This window comes from Hippocampus guttulatus, chromosome 19 (genome assembly GCF_054856545.1).
Source record: "Hippocampus guttulatus isolate MCC_2025c chromosome 19, RoL_Hgut_1.0, whole genome shotgun sequence".
Lineage (NCBI taxonomy): Eukaryota > Metazoa > Chordata > Actinopteri > Syngnathiformes > Syngnathidae > Hippocampus > Hippocampus guttulatus.
The window spans coordinates 10,652,667-10,676,097 of record NC_141279.1 but is presented as its reverse complement, the minus strand read 5'-3'; the positions used below and the strand labels follow the sequence as shown (position 1 = coordinate 10,676,097).

The 23,431-nt window shown below is 41.6% G+C and overlaps 1 protein-coding gene across 2 annotated transcripts in view; it reads left to right on the top strand.

Moving 5' to 3' along the window:
* mbtd1 (mbt domain containing 1) overlaps nt 1-13,969 on the top strand; it is a 78,175-nt gene extending 64,206 nt beyond the window's left edge. For both annotated transcript variants that reach the window (XM_086138413.1, XM_086138414.1), the window contains exons 15-17: nt 4,837-4,908; nt 9,836-9,988; nt 13,125-13,969. In XM_086138413.1, the coding sequence (XP_085994539.1) occupies nt 4,837-4,908; nt 9,836-9,988; nt 13,125-13,243 (344 nt within the window). In that variant the 3' untranslated portion in view covers nt 13,244-13,969. The remainder of the gene's footprint in view (nt 1-4,836; nt 4,909-9,835; nt 9,989-13,124) is intronic.
* Nucleotides 13,970-23,431: the final 9,462 nt, after the last annotated feature.

Genomic DNA, 23,431 nt, shown 5'->3' with positions numbered 1-23,431 from the left:
TGATTTTTTAAAATAAATGGCTCATTAGCACCCCCTAGAAATGTGTAATAAAGCAGCCCCGGTTGTATGTTTCACCGAGAGCAGGGGTCTCAAACTCAGTTTACCTGGGGGCTGCAAAAAATGCATTTAGTAAAAACAGAAAAGAATGTTTGTTTTATATATATATATATTACACACACACCTTTTGTTTTTCTTTCTTCAATGCTTTTGTTATACCCTATACTTTTTCAGTGCTTTGGTTTGGGTTTTCCACAAGAAAAGCTCTGATAAAACATTCCACTGTTCTCAAATATCTTAATTTTTATGTGTTTATCTGTTTAAATGTGTATTCAGCAGCACTAGCGAAGGCGGCAGCGGCAGTTTGTTTCCATCCATGGTTTACACTTGCATTCGAGCTTGTGCGGCGCACCGTGGGCACAGTCATGTTGCCGCTGTTGGCCGTTTGCTCTGAGGCTGTTGGCCGTCAAATGAGACAGACCTAACTATTTAGTGTCGAGGTAGTGCAAACACATAGAGCATCCACATCAAACTTGTGCGGGTCCCACTAACATTAAACTTTCATATCACGGCAGGGGCCTCAACCTAGCATCCCGCGGGCCGAGAGTTTGATACCCCTGGTCTAGAACCATCCACCCATAGACATACAGTATTGTGTTTTACAACAGTAGAACCAACAGCATATTTGTAAATCCACATGTAGCACAAAAAATAGATAGTCTTTGTTGCTGAAATGCAGAGCGGATCATGAGCACCTCAGTGAGTGGAAGTGAAATGAATAGAAAGCCCTCCCTTATTATGCAAATACTGCCAGTCAAGTTAGATAGCCGTTAACATGACACGTCCCGACTTGGATATTTGTTTAATTTATACAGGAGGGATTTAACCTGACATGCTTTCCACCTTCTGTGTGCAGTCTGACAGATGGACACAGATTTGGAGCACCTTTGCGGTATGTACTGGTAGGAGCATTAAAACATGCACTCGCGCTGTGCAACCGGATTAAATTTTTATGAGCGTACATTGAAAAAAATAAATAAATGGGAGCATATGTGAGCCTAATGGTTGCACTGCCGACCTCTGTGAAGAACAGTAGAGTTCGGACTCCCAGTCAAAGTCTCCCATTCCCTAATTGTGGGTGCTTTTGGAAATCATGTACACTCAGTGCATGCACTGCTTCACTCCAACCATTTGGAAATTTAGAGGATTGTTCAAATATGATGTTCAGTTTTTCGGAGTGCCCCAAAAAAGGACTTCTCTGGCCCATTGCGTCAGCCAGTATAGATGGAAACAATTCAAGCATGAACTGCTGATGGGTTTATAACAGGCTGCATTCGGAAATTAATGGGAGGGGGGTACACTCTGCCTCTCCACACGCGCGCACACACACACACACACACACACACGCACACACACACACACACACACACACACACACACACACACACACACACACACACAAACTGCTATTAGGGCGTCAGAGTGAATTTCTTGAAAGACCCTGTGTTGACCCTAGCATATGAGTTCCAGTTGTTAAATGTTAACTAGAATCTCGCATCACGTTCAGGCCAAAATTAGAATCTAAACAATTATTGCATCTTTAAGCGCTGGAAATAGCAATTCCTTTTCATGGCGGGAGCCACATGCTGCACTAGCGATACGTCACATATGAGTTGCCATGACGACTACTGCGCCTACTACTTCATCTCCTTACATTTCTTCAACTTTCTTCTCGCGGTTGGCTTTCGGTGCATTTACTGCTATCTTTATCATGTTTAGCATTCTGAAGGAGGTGGCCGCCGGCGAATATGCATGACGACTACTCAATTTTTTCCCCCGACCACTCCATTTTTCCCCCCATTTCTTTTTCTACTTTCTTCTGTCAGTTGGCAAATACTTTTGGTGAATTACTTCCACCTTCTTTAGCATGCTAAAAAAGGTGGCCAACGGGCCGCCCTTGGCCACCTTTTTTGCACCGGAAGTATTTGCCAACTGACAACCACCAGGCACAGATTCTTCGCTCATGATTGTTAGTTAATTACAGTATTGTGTGAATGCTGTGGCCTTTACATTTGTTATGCACGGAGTTCATCTGCGCTAACCTCTGTGCAAATGTTCATTTGTTAAAATAAAAAATAAATGAAAATAAAAAACAATGTTTGCCATCACATAGTATGCCTGAAAAGGATCATTAAAAAAACATTCTTTGATATGAAATTATACTGAATGGATATTGAATCATATATAAATCATGCTGGTAAAACCCTTGAACACTTTTAGTCTTGTTCATGGACATTGCAGAGATAAGATGAAATGTTTATAGTTGGAACGAACTTCCCCAATAAATATTAATTAATCAAGCATATAACATTAAAGTATGTGAAAACATTATTAAATACAACTGAATAATATGAGATAGGGGGCGGCCCGGTAGTCCAGTGGTTAGCACGTCGGCTTCACAGTGCAGAGGTACCGGGTTCAATTCCAGCTCCGGCCTCCCTGTGTGGAGTTTGCATGTTCTCCCCGGGCCTGCGTGGGTTTTCTCCGGGTGCTCCGGTTTCCTCCCACATTCCAAAAACATGCATGGCAGGCTGATTGGACGCTTTAAATTGTCCCTAGGTGTGAGTGTGGGCGTGAATGGTTGTTCGTCTCTGTGTGCCCTGCGATTGGCTGGCAACTGATTCAGGGTGTCCCCCGCCTACTGCCCGGAGACGGCTGGGATAGGCTCCAGCACCCCCCGCGACCCTAGTGAGGATCAAGCGGTTCGGAAAATGGATGGATGGATAATATGAGATAAAAAATAAATCCATCCATCCATCCATGTCAAATGGCAACGGTGGAATGGATCATTGATAGGCACTGTTTAATGTGAACTTGTACTGAATGGCTATTGAATTTTAGTTCATCATCGTGGTCAAACCCTTTAGCATTCAGCTCCTTGTTCATGGATATAATAATGTACCATCGGAGAATTCACACAATAATGACAAATAATTAGAATTACATGTGAACTCGAAAAGCATTTACACAATTAAGTACCGTATCGGAATAATGTGTGATGGTCTCAGCCTTCACACCAATAATGTATGGGAAGTTATGGTTGTAGAGTAGAATGTCTCAGCTTTCATACAATTATAGAGTTGATGGTGTAGAGCAAGGGTGCCCAATACGACGATTGCGATCGACCGGTCGCTCGTGGGCTTGCTTGTCCCACGTCAATCACGAGGGGTGTAGAGGGGGGGGGGGGGGACAAAACAAAAATATTTGTGTGTCTGTGTGCATGTGATTAAACGAATTTGTACCTTTAATTTGACTTGAAGCTCGGAGGCAAGCAAAGCTTCCATTGACCACAGTGTTAATTTAGATTAATTTAGTTAATTTTTTTTCAAAGTTAATTTAGATTAACTTTGAAAAAATCTTGACATTTTTTCAAAGTTAATCTATTTTTAACATGTCCAAATTCTGTCATTTGTTAATCTTAATTAATTAAAAAAACAACAACTAATAATACTTCAATGGAAATATGATCACGTTCCTCAAACCCATGACATTCTAAAAAGCCCTTTGTGGAACCAATATCTTGAATCGTTCCGCATTTTTTTATGGTGTGCGTTCTCAGTTTAAAACCACTGTAAGGGGCAGGTGCACTTCACCAGAGCGGCCTTCGGGGGCGGCGCTAGACTTTTATCCTTAAGATGGCAAGCTTGCGCACAGGGTGGCCAAGGCTATCTCAAAAATTTAATTGGAAGATTTCTACTTATAACTTACATCTTTTTTGACTGATTCTAATGGTTCCAGATTTAAGATGTTCAGCTCATTAACATTTATTAGGTTTTTTTTTTGAAAAAGGATATTCCTTCATCAAGATTTAATCGTTATTTAATATTTGAAAATTATTAATTCATAATCATTCAGTACTTGCAAATTATTTAAATGTGTTACATGTTCATTGCGACTTTTTGCTACACATCTTTAGCTAACGCATTATAACGCTTAACAATGGCTACGCCTTAATCATGAGTTAATTATTAAATATTTGCAAATTATTTATTATAAATTAATTCTTCGATAATTATTAATTCATCATGAGTTCATACTTTCTCATTATGACTTAATTTTTTTCTAATGTATTTACAAATTATTAAATCATTTGTAAATTATTCTTTCAGTATTAACGAATTATGAAAATAACGAGTTCATAATTGTTCATTTAGACTTCATCGTTAACCAATGCATGACAAATGGTTAGCTGGCAATCGGTATTATAAAGTGTTACCACCATTTTCAACACACAACATTGGTGAATAGTTTGCAAAACAACACCCACGTGTGGACTGGCCAGCTGGACAGATCAGTGAAAAAAAAACAGTAAAATTTACCAAATTGTGACATAGGAGGTTTTGGCTGGACGGCAGCAATATACAAATCGCACCTGAGTAAGTGGTAAGACCAGCCAAACAATTACAAAATACTTATTGTCACTTATTGTCGCAAAAATTTGGTCATTTAATTGAAAAAAAAAAGTAATTTATTAATCAGAGAAAAACAAGTGTGCTTGAAGAACTGATGACAAGACACAAGAGGAGATTGGGCTTTGAGCTGTGGCACTGCAGAAAGCGAAACAAAACTCAATGCGAAAATCAAATGGCAGAGCAGATATGAAAGACACAAGTATAAATGACAATCAAAAAACAATAGACTATAACAAAACTCGAAAACAGCCCAGGTCACCTGTGAAAACAGTCACAGAAAACACAACCAAAATCCAACAAAACAAAAGCTTATTGCAAGCTCATGAGACAGTGATTCAAATTATGTTTACATATGATCTTCTTTCAGGTACCAGAGAAATGTCTCAGTCACTCCCCAAACAGAAGAAAAAGGCCCAGCAGTATAAAGGCCAAAAGAAAAGTAAGTAATTTTTCTTCAATAAAGTTTTATAAAGGCCAAAAGAAAAGTAATTTTTCTGCAATAAAGTTTTTAAATGTTTTACCTCACTGCCGAACATTTTTCTTCTGGTTTGGCTGAAGTTGTACTTTGTAATATGAGTTTAATAATTTCTTTTTTAGTGTGATAATTGTGTAGTTTCAGCACAGCAGCAATGATCACATTTACACGACGACTCTACAAACTCAGAGCCTGTCCTCCATTTCTGAGGTTGCCACAACCAATTTCTAATCTCATCAGGACAAATTCACTCTTTGCACAGTTCAGACCACATGATCATCATGTGGGGTGAGTTTATTAATCATAAATTATCTGGCATTTGTTATCCATGTTTGAGAAGGGGCAAAAACGCTTCCTGATTTCTGTGTTCCTCCCATATTTATCACACACAAGGATTTCAGTTCATCAAAGCAATTTTGATACCACACAGAGACAACCCAAGGAAATACAAAAGGCAGTTTCATCCATCCATCCATCCATTTTCTAATCCGTCCATCCTCACGAGGGTCGCGGGCGTTTTAGAGCCTATCCCTGCTGTCTTCGCGCAGTTGGCGGAGTTTTCCCTCGGAACTGGTCGCCACAGCCAATCGCAGGGTACACAGAGACGAGCAACCATTCAGGCTCACACTCACACCTAAGAACAATTTAGTGTTCCATTATCCTGCTACGCATGTTTTTGGAATTTGGGAGGCAACCAAAAGAACATGCAAACTCCATACATGAAGACCAGAGCCGGAATCGAACACTGCTAACCAGTCGACCACCGAACCGCCAATTTCCAAATGCTAGTTTAATTTATTAAGGCACAAAAAGAATCCAAAACTACCTGTCCCTTTGTGAAAACTGGTTTTGGGAAAGCTGAGTTCAAGTTCACAGGCAACACCCTAGCACGACATTGATTGAATCAAGAAATCACATAAACAGAATCTGTCAGACAAAGTGAAGTAGGCTACACGATCTCAAGAAGCGAAAACGCATCATGCCTCGATCTGAAGAAATTCAAGAAGAAATTAGTTATTGAAATCTAATAATAATAATAATAATAATACCGTATTTTCACGACCATTCGGCGCACCGTATTGTTGGGCGCAGTCTCATTAATGGGTGCTATTTCTGTATTTGACACATAGACAAAACGCACTGTATTTTTGGGCGCAGTTTTCCAGTGGTAAAACATACGCCAGCTTAAACATACGGCGTGCATGCGCGCACGCTAAAAACACGTTAGCTTGAAGCATACGGTAGCATGCCAAGACATACGGATACAAGCTAAAAACATGTTTTTAAAAAGGCAACGGAAGCAAAACTGAGTTCCGTTGTATTTTATTTAGCCATCGTACAATGTACTCACGTTTTTCGATCAATCATCACCCAGAAATCCATCAAAGTCCTCATCTTCTTTATCAGAATTGAACAATTGTGCAAGTACCGGTAATCCATCAAAAACGCCGTGTTCCCTCTCGTTGTCAGAGTCACTCTCATTGCCATGTGGCTCCACAGAAATGATGCCGGCTTTGCCAAAAACTCGAACAACAGTGCAAGCAGACACACGTCCAAGCAGCCACAATCCATTCGCAAATTGTGCAAATTGAATTTATTTTCGGGGGTTCTTAGAAACCAAAACCGAAGTTGTTTTGCAATAATGCACATAGCCACACTCTATACAGGTGTTGGTACCTGCTTGGGGCGTACCTTTAGCGTCCAATTACACGCCCACCCTTCACTCATTGGCGGACTTCTTCGCCGCATGCCTGTCCTCACTCACATCTGCCTTTTCTCTCTCTCTCCATATATGTATATATATGTATAGTGAGTTCCAGAGTTTGGGGGCAGAGCGGCTGAAGGCTCTGCACCCCATTGTGCTGAGACGGACAGAGGGTATAGAGAGGTGGAGGGAGGATGAAGACCTGAGTGAGCGAGAAGGAATGGAATTCTGAAGAAGATCTGATAAATAGGGGGGGCAAGGTTATGGATGGCTTTGAATGTATAAAGAAGTATTTTGAAATGGATTCTATGTTTAACAGGGAGCCAGTGGAGCTGTCGGAGGATGGGGGTGATGTGATGGAAGGAGGGGGTTCTCGTAATCCGGGCTGCTGAATTCTGAACAAGTTGAAGTTTATGGAGAAATTTGAGATGGACGCCGAAAAGAAGTGAATTGCAGTAGTCGATGCGGGAGGTGACGAGACTGTGAACAAGGATAGCAGTAGTGTGAGGAGTGAGAGAGGGACGGAGACGGTTGATGTTACGGAGGTGGAAATATGCGGACCGAGTAATGTTATTGATGTGGGAGTGGAAAGATAGTGAGCTGTCGAGGATGACACCCAGGCCCTTGACCTGAGGGGAAGGAGATACAGTGGAGTTATCACTTGTGAGGAAAAAATTGTCGACTTTGCATAGGGTGGATTTGGTACAGACGAGGAGGAGTTTTGTTCTATTGGTCTGGAAAAGGTTACAAAGCCATTTCCAAGAGTCTGGGACTTAAGTAAACCACTGTCAGAGCAATTATATTATACAGAAATGGATCAAACTGGGAACAGTGGCAGACAATTCTACGGAGTGGTCGACCAGCTAAAATTACTCCAAGAATGCGACGGAGACTCATTCAAGAGGTTGCAAAAGAACTTAGAACAGCATCCAAAGAACTCCAGACCTCGCTTGCCTCAGTTTAGGTCAGTGTTCATGACTCTACCATAAGAAAGACACTGGCCAAAAATGGCATCAATAGGGGAGTTCTTAGGCAAAAACCACTGCTGTCCAAAAGGAATGCAAAGGTTAGTCTCACATTTGCCAAAAGACATCTTGATGATCCTCAAGAGTTTTGAAAAAACATTCTGTGAATTGGTGAGTCCAAAATTTAACTTTTTGGAAGATGTGCAGCCCATTACGTCCGGGGTAAAAAATGGCAAAGCATTTGATGAAAATAACATGATGCCAATAGTGAAGCATAATGGTAGCAGTGTGATGGCCTGTGGCTGCTTTACTACCTCAGGACCAGGACAACTTGCTGTGATCAATGGGACAATGAATTCTGCTCTCTACCAGAAAATCCTGAAAGAGAACATCCGACAATCAGTTTGCACCCTCATGCAGCAGGATGATATGACACACACCAGCTAATCCACCTCTGAATGGATCAAATAAAAAATAAAATAAAAAATAAGGTTTGGGAGTGGCCAAGTCAAAGTCTGGATTCAAATCCAATTAAGATGCTGTGGTGTGACCTTCAATTGGCAGTTCATGCTGGAAAACCCTCTAATATGGTGGAGTTGAAGCAATTCTGCGAAGAAGGGTGGACCAAAATTTCTCCACAGCGATGTGAAAGGCTCATCACCAATTACCAACGCTTAAATTCAGTTGTTGCTGCCAAAGGTGGTACAGCCAGTGAGTTCAGCGGGCAATTGCTTTTTCATATCAGGACAGGTAGGTTTGGAATTTTTTTGTGCCTTAATAAATTAAATTGGCATTTAGAAACTGCATTTTGTGTTTCCTTGGGTTGTCTCTGTGTGATAACTAAATTTGGTTTGATCAACTGAAATCTTTGTGTTCGACAAATAAGCAAAGGACAGAGAAATCAGGAAAGGGGGAAATACTTTTTCATGGCACTGTATGTGTGCTTGTATGCCTGCGCCTACACAGACAGGTTGAAGCTTCTGTTTCAGGTGAGTAAGATGTTATTTAGTTAGTTTTCATATTGATAAAAATTGACACTGCATTACTATGTGTTGAGGTTTGCGGTTCTTTAGGTCATGTATTGGAAGATAAAGGTAACTTTTTTGGGGGATTGGGGGGAAATATCCTCAAATACGCGAAATGCTCTTCTTTCATGCTACACATCAGCCTCTTTCATATCGATGCTTGCCGGTACAAGTGTTTGGAAGAGGAGACTATAGACAGTCATCTATGAATCTGCAAAGGTGTTTACGTTTAGTAATATGCTCTGTAGTGTGAACATAGCTATAGTCATGTATTTTTTGTTTGTTTGTTTTGTTTTTGTTTTTTCAGGTGGGGGGGGGGGGGGATATTGTGAAGTTAAGGCATTTTTAGAGGTGGATTACATCACAAAATTCCCAATGAAGGCCCAGGTCCAAAACTCACAGCCCGCCACGGACGGACGGACAGATGGATGGATGGACGGACGGACAGACAGATAGTTAATGCCTGACAGCTAAACAACTTCAAACTTGTATTTCTAAGAAATACAAAATTACTACAAGGATACTAATTACCTTTGATCGAATAATTAGAAAACATTTTTAAACAATGTCGAACAATTGCAAGACATTTAACTTTTTTTTTCCAGATTCCCATTCTTTGTTAATGATGTCGTTGCATTGCAGAACAAATACGCTATTTATACATGAGTATAAAAAACGTCTGTGATGGTAACTGCTGACCGTCGTCAACTATCTGTCATACAGGTCACATGCTCCATAGGTAAAGGTGACCTACTTTTTGTTCCGATTTAAAAAAACAACAACTAATTGTGGACCTGAGACTGATAACTAATGTCCAGACTTGTGTACATTAATATAAAATATCACACACACACAAATATTCTACCACCACCACCCCACCCTCTGCCCCCACTACCAAACCGATTGACAACCCCCCCCCCCCCCTTTTTTTCTCAATACACTCGCCACAACCCTCATGGTTGACTTGACATGGTTGACGTCAAGCCCACGATCGACAGATTGGGTACTCATGAGTCATCTGCTTATCGGACTTGTTTCTGGCAACTTGATTCCACATGCCCAGGAGTTGTGTCTTTCTAATTTTTTGTGTTTATAACTTAGCCTCCTTTAATATGGAAAATTACTCACCAAACATGTTACAGGGAAGTGATCTGCTTGTGTGACGGTAGCTGACCACAGTTTTGCTTGATTTTTAGAGAGGAAGATTCCGGTTGGTCGGCGGCCCTTCTCTCAGGCAGTCAGGAGGAGAAGCTTTTCAGGGGATGAAGAGCAGAGTCCACCCTTTTACCATGTTGAGGGGCCAACCCAGCTCCAACTCCGAACTCACCTCCACCAAACCCATAAATCAGGTAGGTAACATGACACTACTCACTGCAATGGGTACCTTGTTTTTTAACTTAAATAGTCATCTCCTTTGTATATCTTGGCCATGACCAGTTTATTTTGAGCTGAATCACACGAATAAAAATATTAATGGTTCATAGGGTGCGCGATACTGGAAAAGCATGCGATCTGGGTGTGCAATATTGATATTGCGTTAACATGTTCCGAAATGACAGTTTTATGCTCTAATAATAATAATAATAATACATTTCATTTATAAGCGCCTTTCAAGACACTCAAATTAACCCTTTCAGGGACAGCGGTGACTACAGTGGACTGCTTATGTTATCAGGTTCCATGGTGCAACGAAAGGGTGAAAGAAATGTTTTTTTCATGCAACAAATTAAGTAGGCTCAATGGATTTTTGATAATTGATTAATATCTATTTTTTAAGGCATTTAGTGTTAGTGATGCCCCTCATAAACAATGAACGGAGAACGTGCCTGGTATGTTCATGTAACATATTAAGAGTTATTCAGATAACTATAGCAGAAAGAACATACTAACAAATGGTTTGTCATTAGTGCCACTCCAAATCACCTAATCAAATGAAATCTTCATCCTCTGTGTCACTTTTAAACAACTCTGCCAACTCCGGACGTAGAAAATGCGTCACCTCCTCTTCTTCTTCGCTGACGTCAGAGTCAACGTCAGTTGCAGTTCCAATGATTCCAGCCTTTCAGAATCAGAATTGTCTTTATTGGCCAAGTATGTAGAACACACAAGGAATTTGTCTCAGGTCGTACATTTAGACTAGTATCATCATAAACAAGGACATGACAATAAGTATGGAAGGACATTCCGTAATGTAAGGGTACTGTTGTGCGTTGGTACCACCCAATGACAGCTGTGAGACAATGTGCAAAGTATCAACTCAACTGGACAGCCATCGCTGTATACAAAGTGCTGTACATTGAGCAAATATCATATATACAACAATACAACAACAAATTAATAACAACGACAGTAGAAAGCACCAAACAGTAAGACTAAGATCAAATCTGAGTCATGCCATGTCAAATGCATTAGAATACAAATGAGTTTTGAGACGAGTTTTAAAAGATGGGCAGCAAGGGGGGCTTGCCGAATGTTCAGTGGGAGGTCATTCTGAAGAGAGGGACCAGCAACAGAAAAATTGCTCGATCGCCTCCGAGCCTCCGCTTAGTTCTTGGTACTTCTAATAATGTCTGGTCCGCAGATCGGAGGCGCCGGGCAGGTGTGTAGGGGCGGATGAGCTCAGAGAGGTGCGCATGGATCGGTAGCGCTTGCCTGAGGGGAATAGCTGGAAAAGGTGGTGGCTAGGGTGTGGGGGATCCAGTAGGATTTTCCGTGCCCTTGTCTTGGTTCTTGCAGTGTGCAAGTCCTCAAGAGTGGGTAGGGTGGTGCCAATGATTTTTTCCGCCGTACTAACTGTCCGTTGCAGTCGGATTTTGTACTTTTTTGTGGCGGCCCCAAATCAAACCGTGATGGAAGAACACAGGTTTGATTCGATGACTGCTGTGTAGAAATGTCTGAGCACCTCCTGTGGCAGGCCATGCCTCCTCAGCAGCCTCAGGAAGTACATCCTCTGGTGGGCCTTTTTCAAGATGGAGTTGATGTTGACCTGCCACTTCATGTCCTGGGAGACTGTGATTCCCAGGAACTTGAAGGTCTCAACGGTTGACACAGGGCAGTTGGATAGTGTTGAGGGGCAGTTGTGGAGAAGGATGTTTCCTGAAGTCCACGATCATTCGTCTTGAGCGTGTTCAGCTCCAGGTTGTGTTGGCTGCACCAGTGGGCCAGCTGTTCCACTTCTTGTCGGTATGCAGACTCGTCGCCGTCTTTGATGAAACCGATGACTGTGGTGTCGTCTGCGAACTTTATGAGTTTGACAGCTGGGCTTGTTGAGGTGAAATCATTCGTGTAGAGGGAGAAGAGCAGTGGAGAGAGGACGCATCCCTGTGGGGCTCCAGTGCTAGTGGTGCGTGTTGATGATGATGTCCTTCCCAGCCTCGCCTGTTGTGTCCGTCTCGTCAGGAAGCTGAGGATCCACTGGCAGATCATAGGGGACACACCGAGCTGGAGAAGTTTGGGGGTGAGGAGTTCCGGGATGATGGTGGTGAACGCAGAGCTGAACTCCACAAACAGGATCCTTGCATAGGTCCCTGTGCTGTCCAGGTGATCGAGGATGCAGTGCAATCCTATGTTGACTGCATCCTCCCCAGACCTGTTTGCCTGGTAGGCAAACTGCAGAGGGTCGAGCAGGGGTCCGGTGATGTTCCTTAGGTGGTTCAGCACAAGGCATTCAAAGGACTTCAGTTTAGGACTTCAGAGCGACAGGCCTATAGTCGTTCAGTTCTGATGTTGCTGGTTTCTTGGGAACTGGGATGATGGTAGACTGTTTGAAGCAAGATGGGACCTCACACAGCTCCTGGGATCTGTTGAAGATTTTTATGAAGACTGGAGCCAGCTGGTCAGCGCAGACTTTCAGGCAGGAGGGGGGGACACTTTGTCGAGCCCCACAGATTTCTTGATCTTCTGCTGCTTGAAGAGCCGTCTAACATCCTGTTCATGGACCTGTAAGGCAGAGAATGAGGGCAGGGGCGTGGCTAGAGTAGTTTCTGGTAGAGGTGGACCACCAGCCCCTTATTGCTCACTGCTTGGGGAGATGGTGCCCTGTAGTTTGACGGGATGGTCCACAATTTCTTTCTGCTGTTCGATTACCGTTTTTGGCTGCATATTTCACTACTTGCAGTTTGTAATCTGCAGAATATGATTATCTTTTCTGTGCCATTTTTGTTCAGCCCTTCTCGGTTGTTTTTATTCAGTACCGGTATTATTATTTTAAGTTACTACCACCAATGTTGAAATCATCAACACAGGCCTAGAGCGCCCTCTTGCGGTTTAATGTGAAAACGACACGTGAAATGATACAATAATGTGTTAATAATTTCACACAAATTGCTCCAGAGTATAAATCGACCCCCCGGCCAAACTATGAAAAAAAACTATGACTTATACTGTGGAAAATACTGTACTATTGTACACGGAAGCCAAAGACTCCTGGTGTCACCATCTTTGTGTTGATTTCTTTTTTTTTTTTTTTTTTTTGACATCTTGCAGACTCACTCCTACGAATGAAGGAGGAGATGATGGAGGCGGATGAGTTCAACTTTTCCCAGGGCACCTCGGATCAGGAGAGTAATGGCTCAGGAACATTCTACATTAAACAGGAACCCTAAGGGTCTGGGGTTCAAACCAGGACTCATGGGAGAAGGATTGTGCAAGAAGTCTGGAGAATCGGTGTGAGTTCAGATTACACCTACAGGCACATATTTCCAAACGGAGAAGTAAGGTAATGAAGAGAACACGGTCAGTTCCTCGCCTGTTGAAAAAAAAAAAAGGGTATCCTCCGCAATCATTTCCATAAGTGTGTATAGATTACAGATGTTAGGAGCTCCTTTCTCCTGTCTAAACATTCAACTAAGCTATTTTTTTAATATATGAACAATAAAACAACCTTTCCTACGTACTCCATGTCAGTTTCAGCTGCCCCAGGCCTGCATAAAATGTGATAACTATGTATTGAGGTGGGTCTTTTTTTTTTCCGTTTGTTGGTCGATTTTGTTACACGTTACTTAGCCACTGAACACAGAAATTCTAAATCACCTGACCTAATAGAAGCTAGCACAAAGAAGAACAAGGTATTTTCTTTGCCTTTATTATTTACACATGATATAGTTGAAATAATACTTGAATTGTTTCACGTGTTTTTGTCTTAACGAAGTTTTTACATTTGCTATTGATGGCTTGTGGTGAATCCTGAAATGTAAATTCAAGTGATTATAGCGATTAGTAAGTGGAAAACAACATTCAACAAAGTGAAAAGTATATGTATTTTGGGTTTTAATGATAATCTAGTCATCCAAAGTACTGAAAATGCTGCGTAAAATTGCTCAAAATCCTGACATATTTCTTCAGAGTCAATTTTTTTTCTCTCCTAATTCAGCCGTTAATATTTTCCACAGGAAGCCGAAATGGAATGTGTTAAAATCTATTGATTGACACATAATTAGAAACACCCACATTAAAGCTACTTCAGCCCGTATCTTTGTGAGCAACGAAGATTTGGTTGCACTTTTTTGCCGCCATCAAATTTTGAACATGCTCAAAATTTCTTTACAACAAGAAAAAGTGTTGCAGAATGTCCTCACAACCATTTTGCAACCTTGAACGAACACGACTAAAAAATAAATAAATAAATAAACACCATCCCTGCATGCGCACACACTTGCAAACCTTCCCCACTCACTGCGATACGGCCTTTCAGAACATTTTGTGACATTGACTAGCAATGTCACTCACATTTATCATCAGATAGATAAACGCTTGGCATGCTGAGACTCAAACCATTGTGCCGAGGTAGAAAAGCAAGAGACAAAAGCTTTGAAAAGATTCATGATGTTGGGAATTCAAACACCCCCTCATAATTAAAATATAAAAAGCACGTATGCGCCAGTGAATTTTTTAAGGCTATCCATCAATCGGAAGGGACCAGTTCTACTTTGTCGTTAATAATCCCTGCAACGTTAATAGACCGTATACTGACACATCCATATGTATATACAGGACTGCCTTTACCAACTCACAGGCCCCGGGCTAAGCATCAAATATCAGCTTCCCTCCCCAACCTTAACCGAGATGCGAAACTAATTTTTCAACATTGACAAAACAGATCGGCACATATTTATGCTCATCAATTGTAAGAAATAGAAGAGCCAACAAATTAAAACGTTCACGCTATACAGTGGTACCTCTACTTATAAACGTCTCTTCATACGAAACTTTCAAGTTACGAAATGCCTCAACAGGAAAATATTGCCTCTTGTTACGAAGGAAGTTTCAAGATACGAAAGGTAAAAATACTGTATGGGATGCTTCTCGCAGCTTAGAGTTTCCTGAACGCAGCATACTTCTAGCTGCTCTGCCACTGGCTATTACCGAGCATCTTCCTGGCATCCCATTGGCTAAGAGGGACCTCGACTGTATGTGTCTATGTGTGGAGATAGATGGATATGTGTCTATGCAGCGTCCTCGTCATTCGCACCTCAGGCCATGAGGCGTTCCGATAGTTTTACATAAATAGGAATCACCCAGAAAAAGTGTTCACTAGTCGGGCGATTGCTCACTATGCTGATGTTTGCCTTGGACATTTTCGAAGGATTGTTAAAAGCCGACAAAAGTAAACGTCCTTGGATCAGTTCTTTACAAAACGCCAGGCAAAAACCACTTCTGAGAGAGAACATGAACTAAAGAGGGCAAAATATGACTACGCGGTTAAAAGTTAAATGACCATCATTTTTATTCTTTGTTTTTTACATTATGCACAACTCTCATTTATTGTGCACTAATCTAATTGTAACATGTATTTGTTACATATTTTGAGGCATTTTTATGCTTTAGAAAACATTTATGTCTGACTTTTGGGGGACGAGGGGTTGGAATGGATTGGGCATTTACATGGAAAACGCCTCCCTACTTATAAAATTTTCTAGTTAAGAAATTTCTTCCAGAACCAATTCATTTCAGAATTAGAGAGGTACCACTGCACTTTTTTTTATAACCCAAAAGTGCATTTTTTTTCGTGTTTGAATCTTCTTTTTTCACTTCTATGAAAAAAAAAAAATATTAATTGTATTGCACTGATAAAACAAACTACACTCAACCAAATTAGAACGTACTTGTTCATGTCAAAATAGTATTTTCAAAAGTCGGAAAAACATTTACAAAAGCATACAAAAGACACTTGCGCTCCGGAACGTTGGTGTCACGCATCCCACCCTGTGCCAAATGCAAACGTCATTTTGGCAGCGTAGAAAGCTTGTCAATCTAATTTGAGGAAATGCCATGCTTTGATCATGGTAGACAGGATGCCACAACAGCAGCGGGCAACACAAACGGGCAAGCATTCTACAGGCTACCATTTGAAGAACCAAGGCGTAGCGCCGGCGTTCAGGTGGACGGATCCTCCGTCCCGCGGGTAGCTACCCCCTGCGGCGGCAAGAAGGTTGCCCTGCGAATCTATTGCGGACCTTCTAGTGCAGTTGTGCCCATTACGTCGATCGCGGACTGGTCCCAAGTCGATCGCTAGGGGTGTAGAGGAGAAAAAAAACAACCAACCATTTTTAAGATTAAGATTAAGATATCCTTTATTTGTCCCGCAATGGGGAAATTACAATCAGAATTCAGAAAGGAAAAACGCTGGGTAGGGAGAGGGAAAAAAAACCACGCTCGAACTATCCTCTTCCGAGGATAATTTAAGTCCAGGATAAAAAAAATACCCTAGCACATAAAATAAGCATATGACAGTTACAACAAGTCACAAGACATAACATGTAATAAGGGGGAGGATGAATGGGAAGGGGGGGGGGGGGTAACCGTGACGCAGCCGTAATGACCAGCCGCACGGTCCACCGTTGCGCTCCGCATTATCGAACCACGTCACAGAAAAAGAATCGGAGCGATGAAGACGGTGATAACAAGGATGTGTATGCGCGTGTGGTTGTCCAGTTGTGTATGTGTATGCGTGTACAGGTCATAGCTGCATCGTCGAGGTCTGCTCATCATGAAGACAGTCCATGGCCGAGAAGGAGGGGGGTGGTGGTGGGGGCCCTAGACTCCGTGCGTATTTCCATCCAGGGGAAAGGCCAGATAGCGTTGTTTGTTTTGTGCATGTTTGTAAAATATATTTTTTTGTTAATGTACACTGCACCCTAATATAATAATATAAAATAAAATAAAGCAGATAAATCTTTAACCTACGGTGGCGCATGACCTGTGTAACCGAAAGTTGTTGGGCGCGCAGCAGTCTGCAATTGCAGCTTGTGATCAGAGCTGTTGCGCTATATCTTATATCGTTAACCTTATTCTCATTCAGAGTTGGTTTCGAGTACAATTCACCGAGGGCACGGGCAAAGAATAGGAATCTAGAGGGCTGAGGGAAGCACTTTAAAATGGTACGCGTGTGCTACGATAGTTAACAGGCTGCAAAAGTGTGTCACATGCCTCTGTGTCACGCTGTTGGTCGTCATGGTGTGCGCGTGTATGTGCGTGTGCGGTAACGGGTTGATCGCAGTTGGTTGATCGAAAGGTCGATCTTCGGTCCAAAAAGTTTGGGCACCCCTGTTCAAGTGGGTGCTGCATTTCTCTTGCCCTCTGAACAAGGCTTTGGTGAGCTCGGCCAGCCCCAGCCGGCCTTCCGCCTGCCCTTCCCGGGAGAAGCCACCGTGGCCAGCTCCAACCGCCAACGCTACTCCCCATCCGCCCACCCGCCAGCCTCGCCTAGTCCTTGGCTCCTGGTGGATTCTGCCAGTATGGTTGTCTCAATGATGAAGCCATACTAGTCTTACGCCCCATAACCTCAACCAATTTGGAACATTCCAAGCCTTTGTATGATCAGGTTCTCCCCATCCGCCATTGCGATAGCAGCAGCTACTATCCTGCCCCTCAAACTACGCCACTGAAGCACAAAACTGCGACTGAGCCGGCGTTTATACATCAAAACACAGAGCTACCAAACTTTACAGAATCAGTGAGTGAACACTAACTTGTTGCAACTGGCGCGCATGTGCTCTCTCTCTCTCGCTGTCTCTCTCTGTCACTCTTTCAGAACGTGTGTGTGTGTGTGTGAGTGTGTGACTCGAAAGGCAGGCATTTGCATCGTGACGTGGTCATACTCGTTGACTTGCTTTGAAATGGTGGCACCCCCACAGGAGCTTTGCTGAGGAAAGAGAACTTGAAAGAACCAATCAAGCTATTTCTAACTCGTTACTAATCAGTGCGGCTCGTGTGAAATACATAAATGATCCATCTTGACAAATCATGTGCTGTTTGTTGGTCTGCGCGGCGTGTCACACCACTGTAAAAAGTTTGTTCTGATGAACGGATTGGATTTTGGAACATGCACACAGGTGACTACAAATCTTCAGTCGGTCGACATGACTCAAGTGTCCATGTAAAGCACGTCAGTAGTCATCAAATGATTTTTAATATTGTCTCTCATCAACTCAAAGGTGGAAATTTGTTAAAATGCTTGTTCCTGAGGTACATAAAGTCTTGAAACTGCTTCTTGAGGATTATTGTCGAAGAGGTGAATCCTCCAATAGACCAGTTTCCTCTCGAAATGTTTTTTTTTAGGGTGTTCCACACTTCCAAAACCTTTACTACTGAATATTTGTCGCATTCCAAGTAAGGTTTAAGCTCATAAACGCATAGCCATGAACCTACTGGATTATGTTGTATGCTAAAATGCTCGTTGCTCGAGCTAACATGCTGTTAAAGCGTTTTTGCATTTGATGTAAAGAAATCCTCAGTTTAAAATTAAATTAATATTTGTATAAAATTACCCTGATGAAAATGTTTCTAGAGAAAATATACAGTATACTTTGCTATACACTAAATGCATAGTGTGGATTTCACAAATAAAATATGTTGATTATATAAAAAGGAAACAATTGGGGTTTTTTTTGGGGGGGGGGGTTGTTTTTTGTTTTTGTTTGTTCTGGTTATAAAGTGAGATGGAGTTAGTAAAAATATCCATTACCTGAGTAAATGCTATAGAAATCTCAAACATTCAGTAGCTGCAGCCCTACAGTCAACCACCCTATTATATTATTATATTTTTGTTAACCTAGCTTCAGGTCCCCGGGATTAACCGCAAAGAGTTACTCCTTAAAATGACAAATTTGCCCTTCAAATGAAGTCCTTATTAAGTTTTAAGTGTTCTTAAAAAGTGATTTCAAGCCTTGAAATATATACGTATAGGTTGTGTGTATGCATGCATATATATGCAATACATATCAAGTATTATTAAAAAATGAATCTTAGAGTCTTTGTAATTCACTTTTATCTTTGTTCAAATGTATTTTTTTGGACAACTGAAACAAAACAACAACAAAAAAATGCGACTATGTTTAACTCTGAAAATATGCATTGAATTGCATTTAACAACTAAACAGAAAGAAAACTATCCCCTCGCCAGAATGGAACAGACCAACAATAAACTGCCCTTTGAGGATTTTTTTCTTTTTTTTCCAGAACAGCATTGACTCCAAGTAGTTTCTCAATTGAAAAGATTCTATCACCTTCGACTTGCAGGCACGTTTTCTAATACAGGAATATTGAAGTCACAATTTGTTGATTTCGAAAACAACTTTCACAAGGTTTACTTTTTAATGCAAATATTACAGCAGTGCTATTAAAACAGAACAACCAAAAAAACTGAGAAACAAATTAATCTTGCCTATGAAAAAAAATGTTCCCAGTTTCCTTATTGTGCTTGTCTAGCATTGTGGGCACCAATGTGCAAGCATCCTTGTCATTTAGGAATTCATCAAGTGCACAAGCGTGAAATATGCTGACAATTGACAACACCTGAGGGTCACGCACGTACCTCAAGGAGACATGTCATATCTACTTCCTCTTCATGTCTATTGTACCGCAGGATTGAAGCGCTACGGTAGAATGCAAATTTGTTTTTGCATAATTTGCATGAAACCACACTATAATCAAGGTTTCAATCAGGTCCTTGAAATGAAATTTGCTTCCCATTCATTCAAGCATTGCCGTTTTATCTGACTCATGTGTTTTAGTAGCGCGGCGAGCCGAGCACTAACATGTCCTGGGAAATCGCGCACCGACAAAAGTTCTCAGTCAATTAAAATTGATTTTATTTATTCATTTTAAAAAATTAACAGTGTTTCTTTTGTAATTAGGAAATCCAAAATAACATGTCAACGTTCCTCCCATTTTACACACACACACACACACGCATGCGCGCCGGGAAAAAGTATTTGCCCCCTTCCTGATTTCTGTGTTCTTTGCATGTGTATCACAGAGAAAGATTTCAGTTCATCCATCCATACTAGTCCATTGATAACTCACAAGGGTCGCGGGCGTGCTGAAGTAGATTTCGGCACGCCAGCTGTCTTCGGGCAGCAGGCGGGGTACACCCTGAATTGGGTGCCAGCCAATCTCAGGGCACGCATAGACAAACAGCCATCCACACTCGAAATCACACTTAGGGACAATTTAGAGTGTTCCTTTGACCTGCAATCTATGTTTTTGTAATGTGGGAGGAAACAGGAGTACCCGGAGAAAACCCACGCAGCCAATATGTAGTTTCTAAATGCCAATATAATTTATTTGGACACAAAAAACTAATCCAAACCAACCTGTCCCTTTAAGAAAAATTATTGCCCCCCTCAAAAAGTAACTGTGACAAACGACAGTTTTGGGAAAGCTGAGTTCAATTTGACAGGCAACACCCTAGCACCACATTGGTTGAATGGAGAAATCAAAAAATAGAATCCGTCAGACAAAGTGAAGTAAGCTCCAAGATCTCAAGAAGCTAATGCTTCAGACCACGATCTGAAGAAATTAGGAAAAAAGGTTATTGAAATCAGGAAGGGGACAAATATTGCTTCACAGCACTGTATGTGTGTGTGTGTGTGTGTGTGTGTGTACATACATTAGCCAATATACATTAAACTTGGGCTGTACCATCTCAACCTTTGGGACAACAGGGAAAAAAAATCTACATATGATATGACGGTGGTGTTGCGGGAGCCAGCTAATTTTGCGTTTCATAATTCCTTTCGAAGGAAGCATTTTTGGTTGTGTATTTCACCTAGCTCTATGAAAATTGGGAATTGGGAGTATGCTATTTAGACTTGATTTTGGAATTAGGTGCATCTACATCAGGGGTGTCAAACCCATTTTCGTCGCGGGCCATATTTTAGTTACCGTTTCCCTTGGAGGGCCATGATGGCTAAAATTGTATTGAGAAGTCAAGAATAATGATTTATTCAACTATTTAGTTACTGGAATGAGGTGTCTGGCAACAAGAAATTGCTTTCAATATCTCTTATCGCATATGAGAATTTTAAATTTTGGTACATATTTTAGCAAGCATCAAGGAAGTTCCCATGTTTGATTTGCTTTTGCGGGCCACATAAAATGATTTATTCATCCATTTATCACAGTAGTTGTGATTATTTTAACACTTTAATTCAAGCAACGGCTTATTAAAATAAGTTTAAAAAAATAGCTTGGAAAAAGTTCTCCCTTTTCAGACAACCTTTGGGGGTCGACGCCATTTTCAAGTGCTTACACGCAGCCAGAGAGAGCGCCGTTAGCAAGAGTAAAAAAAAGAAAGAAAGAGAGCACAACAAGCCCTCAGCAGCAGTGGCCACTCAGACGATTTTACTTTAATTTTGGAACAATCTCGATGCGCGACGGATGCAACAAGTGACAGTGGTGTTCTACGAAATGATTCTTTAACATTTGGCAGTACTGCATTTTTGTCATGTATTTGCTGTCCCAGTCGCAGTTTTCTATTTCAGTGGCATTGTTTGAGGTGCGGGCGGCCCGGTAGTCCGGTGGTTAGCACGTCGGCTTCACAGTGCAGAGGTACCGGGTTCGATTCCAGCTCCGGCCTCCCTGTGTGGAGTTTGCATGTTCTCCCCGGGCCTGCGTGGGTTTTCTCCGGGTGCTCCGGTTTCCTCCCACATTCCAAAAACATGCATGTCAGGCTGATTGGACGCTCTAAATTGTCCCTAGGTGTGAGTGTGGGCGTGGATGGTTGTTCGTCTCTGTGTGCCCTGCGATTGGCTGGCAACTGGTTCAGGGTGTCCCCCGCCTACTGCCCGGAGATGGCTGGGATAGGCTCCAGCACCCCCCGCGACCCTAGTGGGGATCAAGCGGTTCGGAAAATGGATGGATGGATGTTTGAGGTGCAATATACACATGAATTACGTTGCATATATAGAGAGAGAGAGAGAGAGGGAGAGAGACAGACTGGTTCGCACGTCGGCCTCACAGTGCAGAGGTGCAGGGTTCAATTCTGGCTCTGGCATTCCTGTGTGGAGTTTGCATGTGCCTGCGTGGGTTTTCTCCGGGCCCTCCGGTTTCCTCCCACATTCCAAAACCATGCGTGGCAAGTTAATGGAACACTCTAACTTGTCCCTAGGGTTGATTGTGAGCGCAGATGGTTGTTTATCTCTGTGTGCCCTGCGATTGGATGGTAACCTGTCCAGGGTGTCCCCCACCTACTGCCCGAAGACATCTGGGATAGGCCCTAGCTACCCTCGTGAGGAGAAGCGAATTAGAAAATGGATGGATCTGTTATAAAAATGTGAATATGACCATCTTCTGATTTTTGCGCATGTTTACATGGCTTTTCAAAACCCAAATATTGCCAACATTCTTGTTTTGAAAAGGGTTATTAACTGCACGTAAACGGCGTTGAAGTAAAATGTTGCTATTGCATAGCATGAATGGCATGATCGTGGATTGGTTTTCATGGTTCTGCGGCAGCCAGATGCAAAGTAGTTCCCAATCACTCTCGCAACTAACATAGCTAAAATGATTACAAAACATATATGAAGTACTGTAATGTCATAATCTCGGTTGCATTTTTGTCATTGGATGCAGTTAGAAGTTAGGTGACGGGATCCATTTAAAACTCGAGCCTTGGTCTTGCTCATGAGACTTTTGCTGTTTCGGGCTGTATTTTTGACAAATGTATACCTACTAGGGATTTAACAACCGCAATATTGCAATATTAAAATTACCATGATATCGTCGTCGTCATGTTACAAAATGAAAAGCGGTGCATCGCCCTCCAAAACATGACTTTTCATCCGCTCAGCTAAACATAACATTTTGAACTACATCGACCACGAGCCAATCGGAACACATGAGAATAAAATGAGTAGTCGAGCATTCCTGTATTTCTTTGTCACTGCTGTTAGGCACAAAACACAATCGGGGTGTGTCAAAAAAAAAACAAACTTTTTTTTCTTTCTTTTTTACACAATATCGTGTGCTTTTTTTTATACCGCCAAGCTCGCCGCAATATCCCGTTAATTATCGTATCGTTCATATCGTGATCTCGTATTGTGACGTTTGCTTATCATTACATCCGTAATACTACTTCCCGATGCAGGTAAAACAAGTGTAAATGACACTACATGTAAGCATATGCAAATGAAGTGGGAAAAAAAAGCAGGACACCAATTGTAAATATATCAGCACATTTGTGGAAATTTGACTGATATGCAATCAGTAGGCTGCTACAGGACATCATGATCAATAAAACGGACACCATTCCTTCCGTTCTTGTTACATAAATATGGATATGATACATAGGAGATAATTTAACAAAATGTTATGGAGTTTTTGATTATTTTTGATACGAAACCTGTTTTAAAAAAAGAAATTGAATGTTTTGGGGGGTGTTTTTTTGTTATGAAATAGTCACATTTCCAATACCTATCTCAAAGCAAATAGCCAAACTAACATTTACAAATAACCACTTGAATATAGAGCATTTTTAGCAGCATTTTTACTATGGAAAAAAAATACACAAA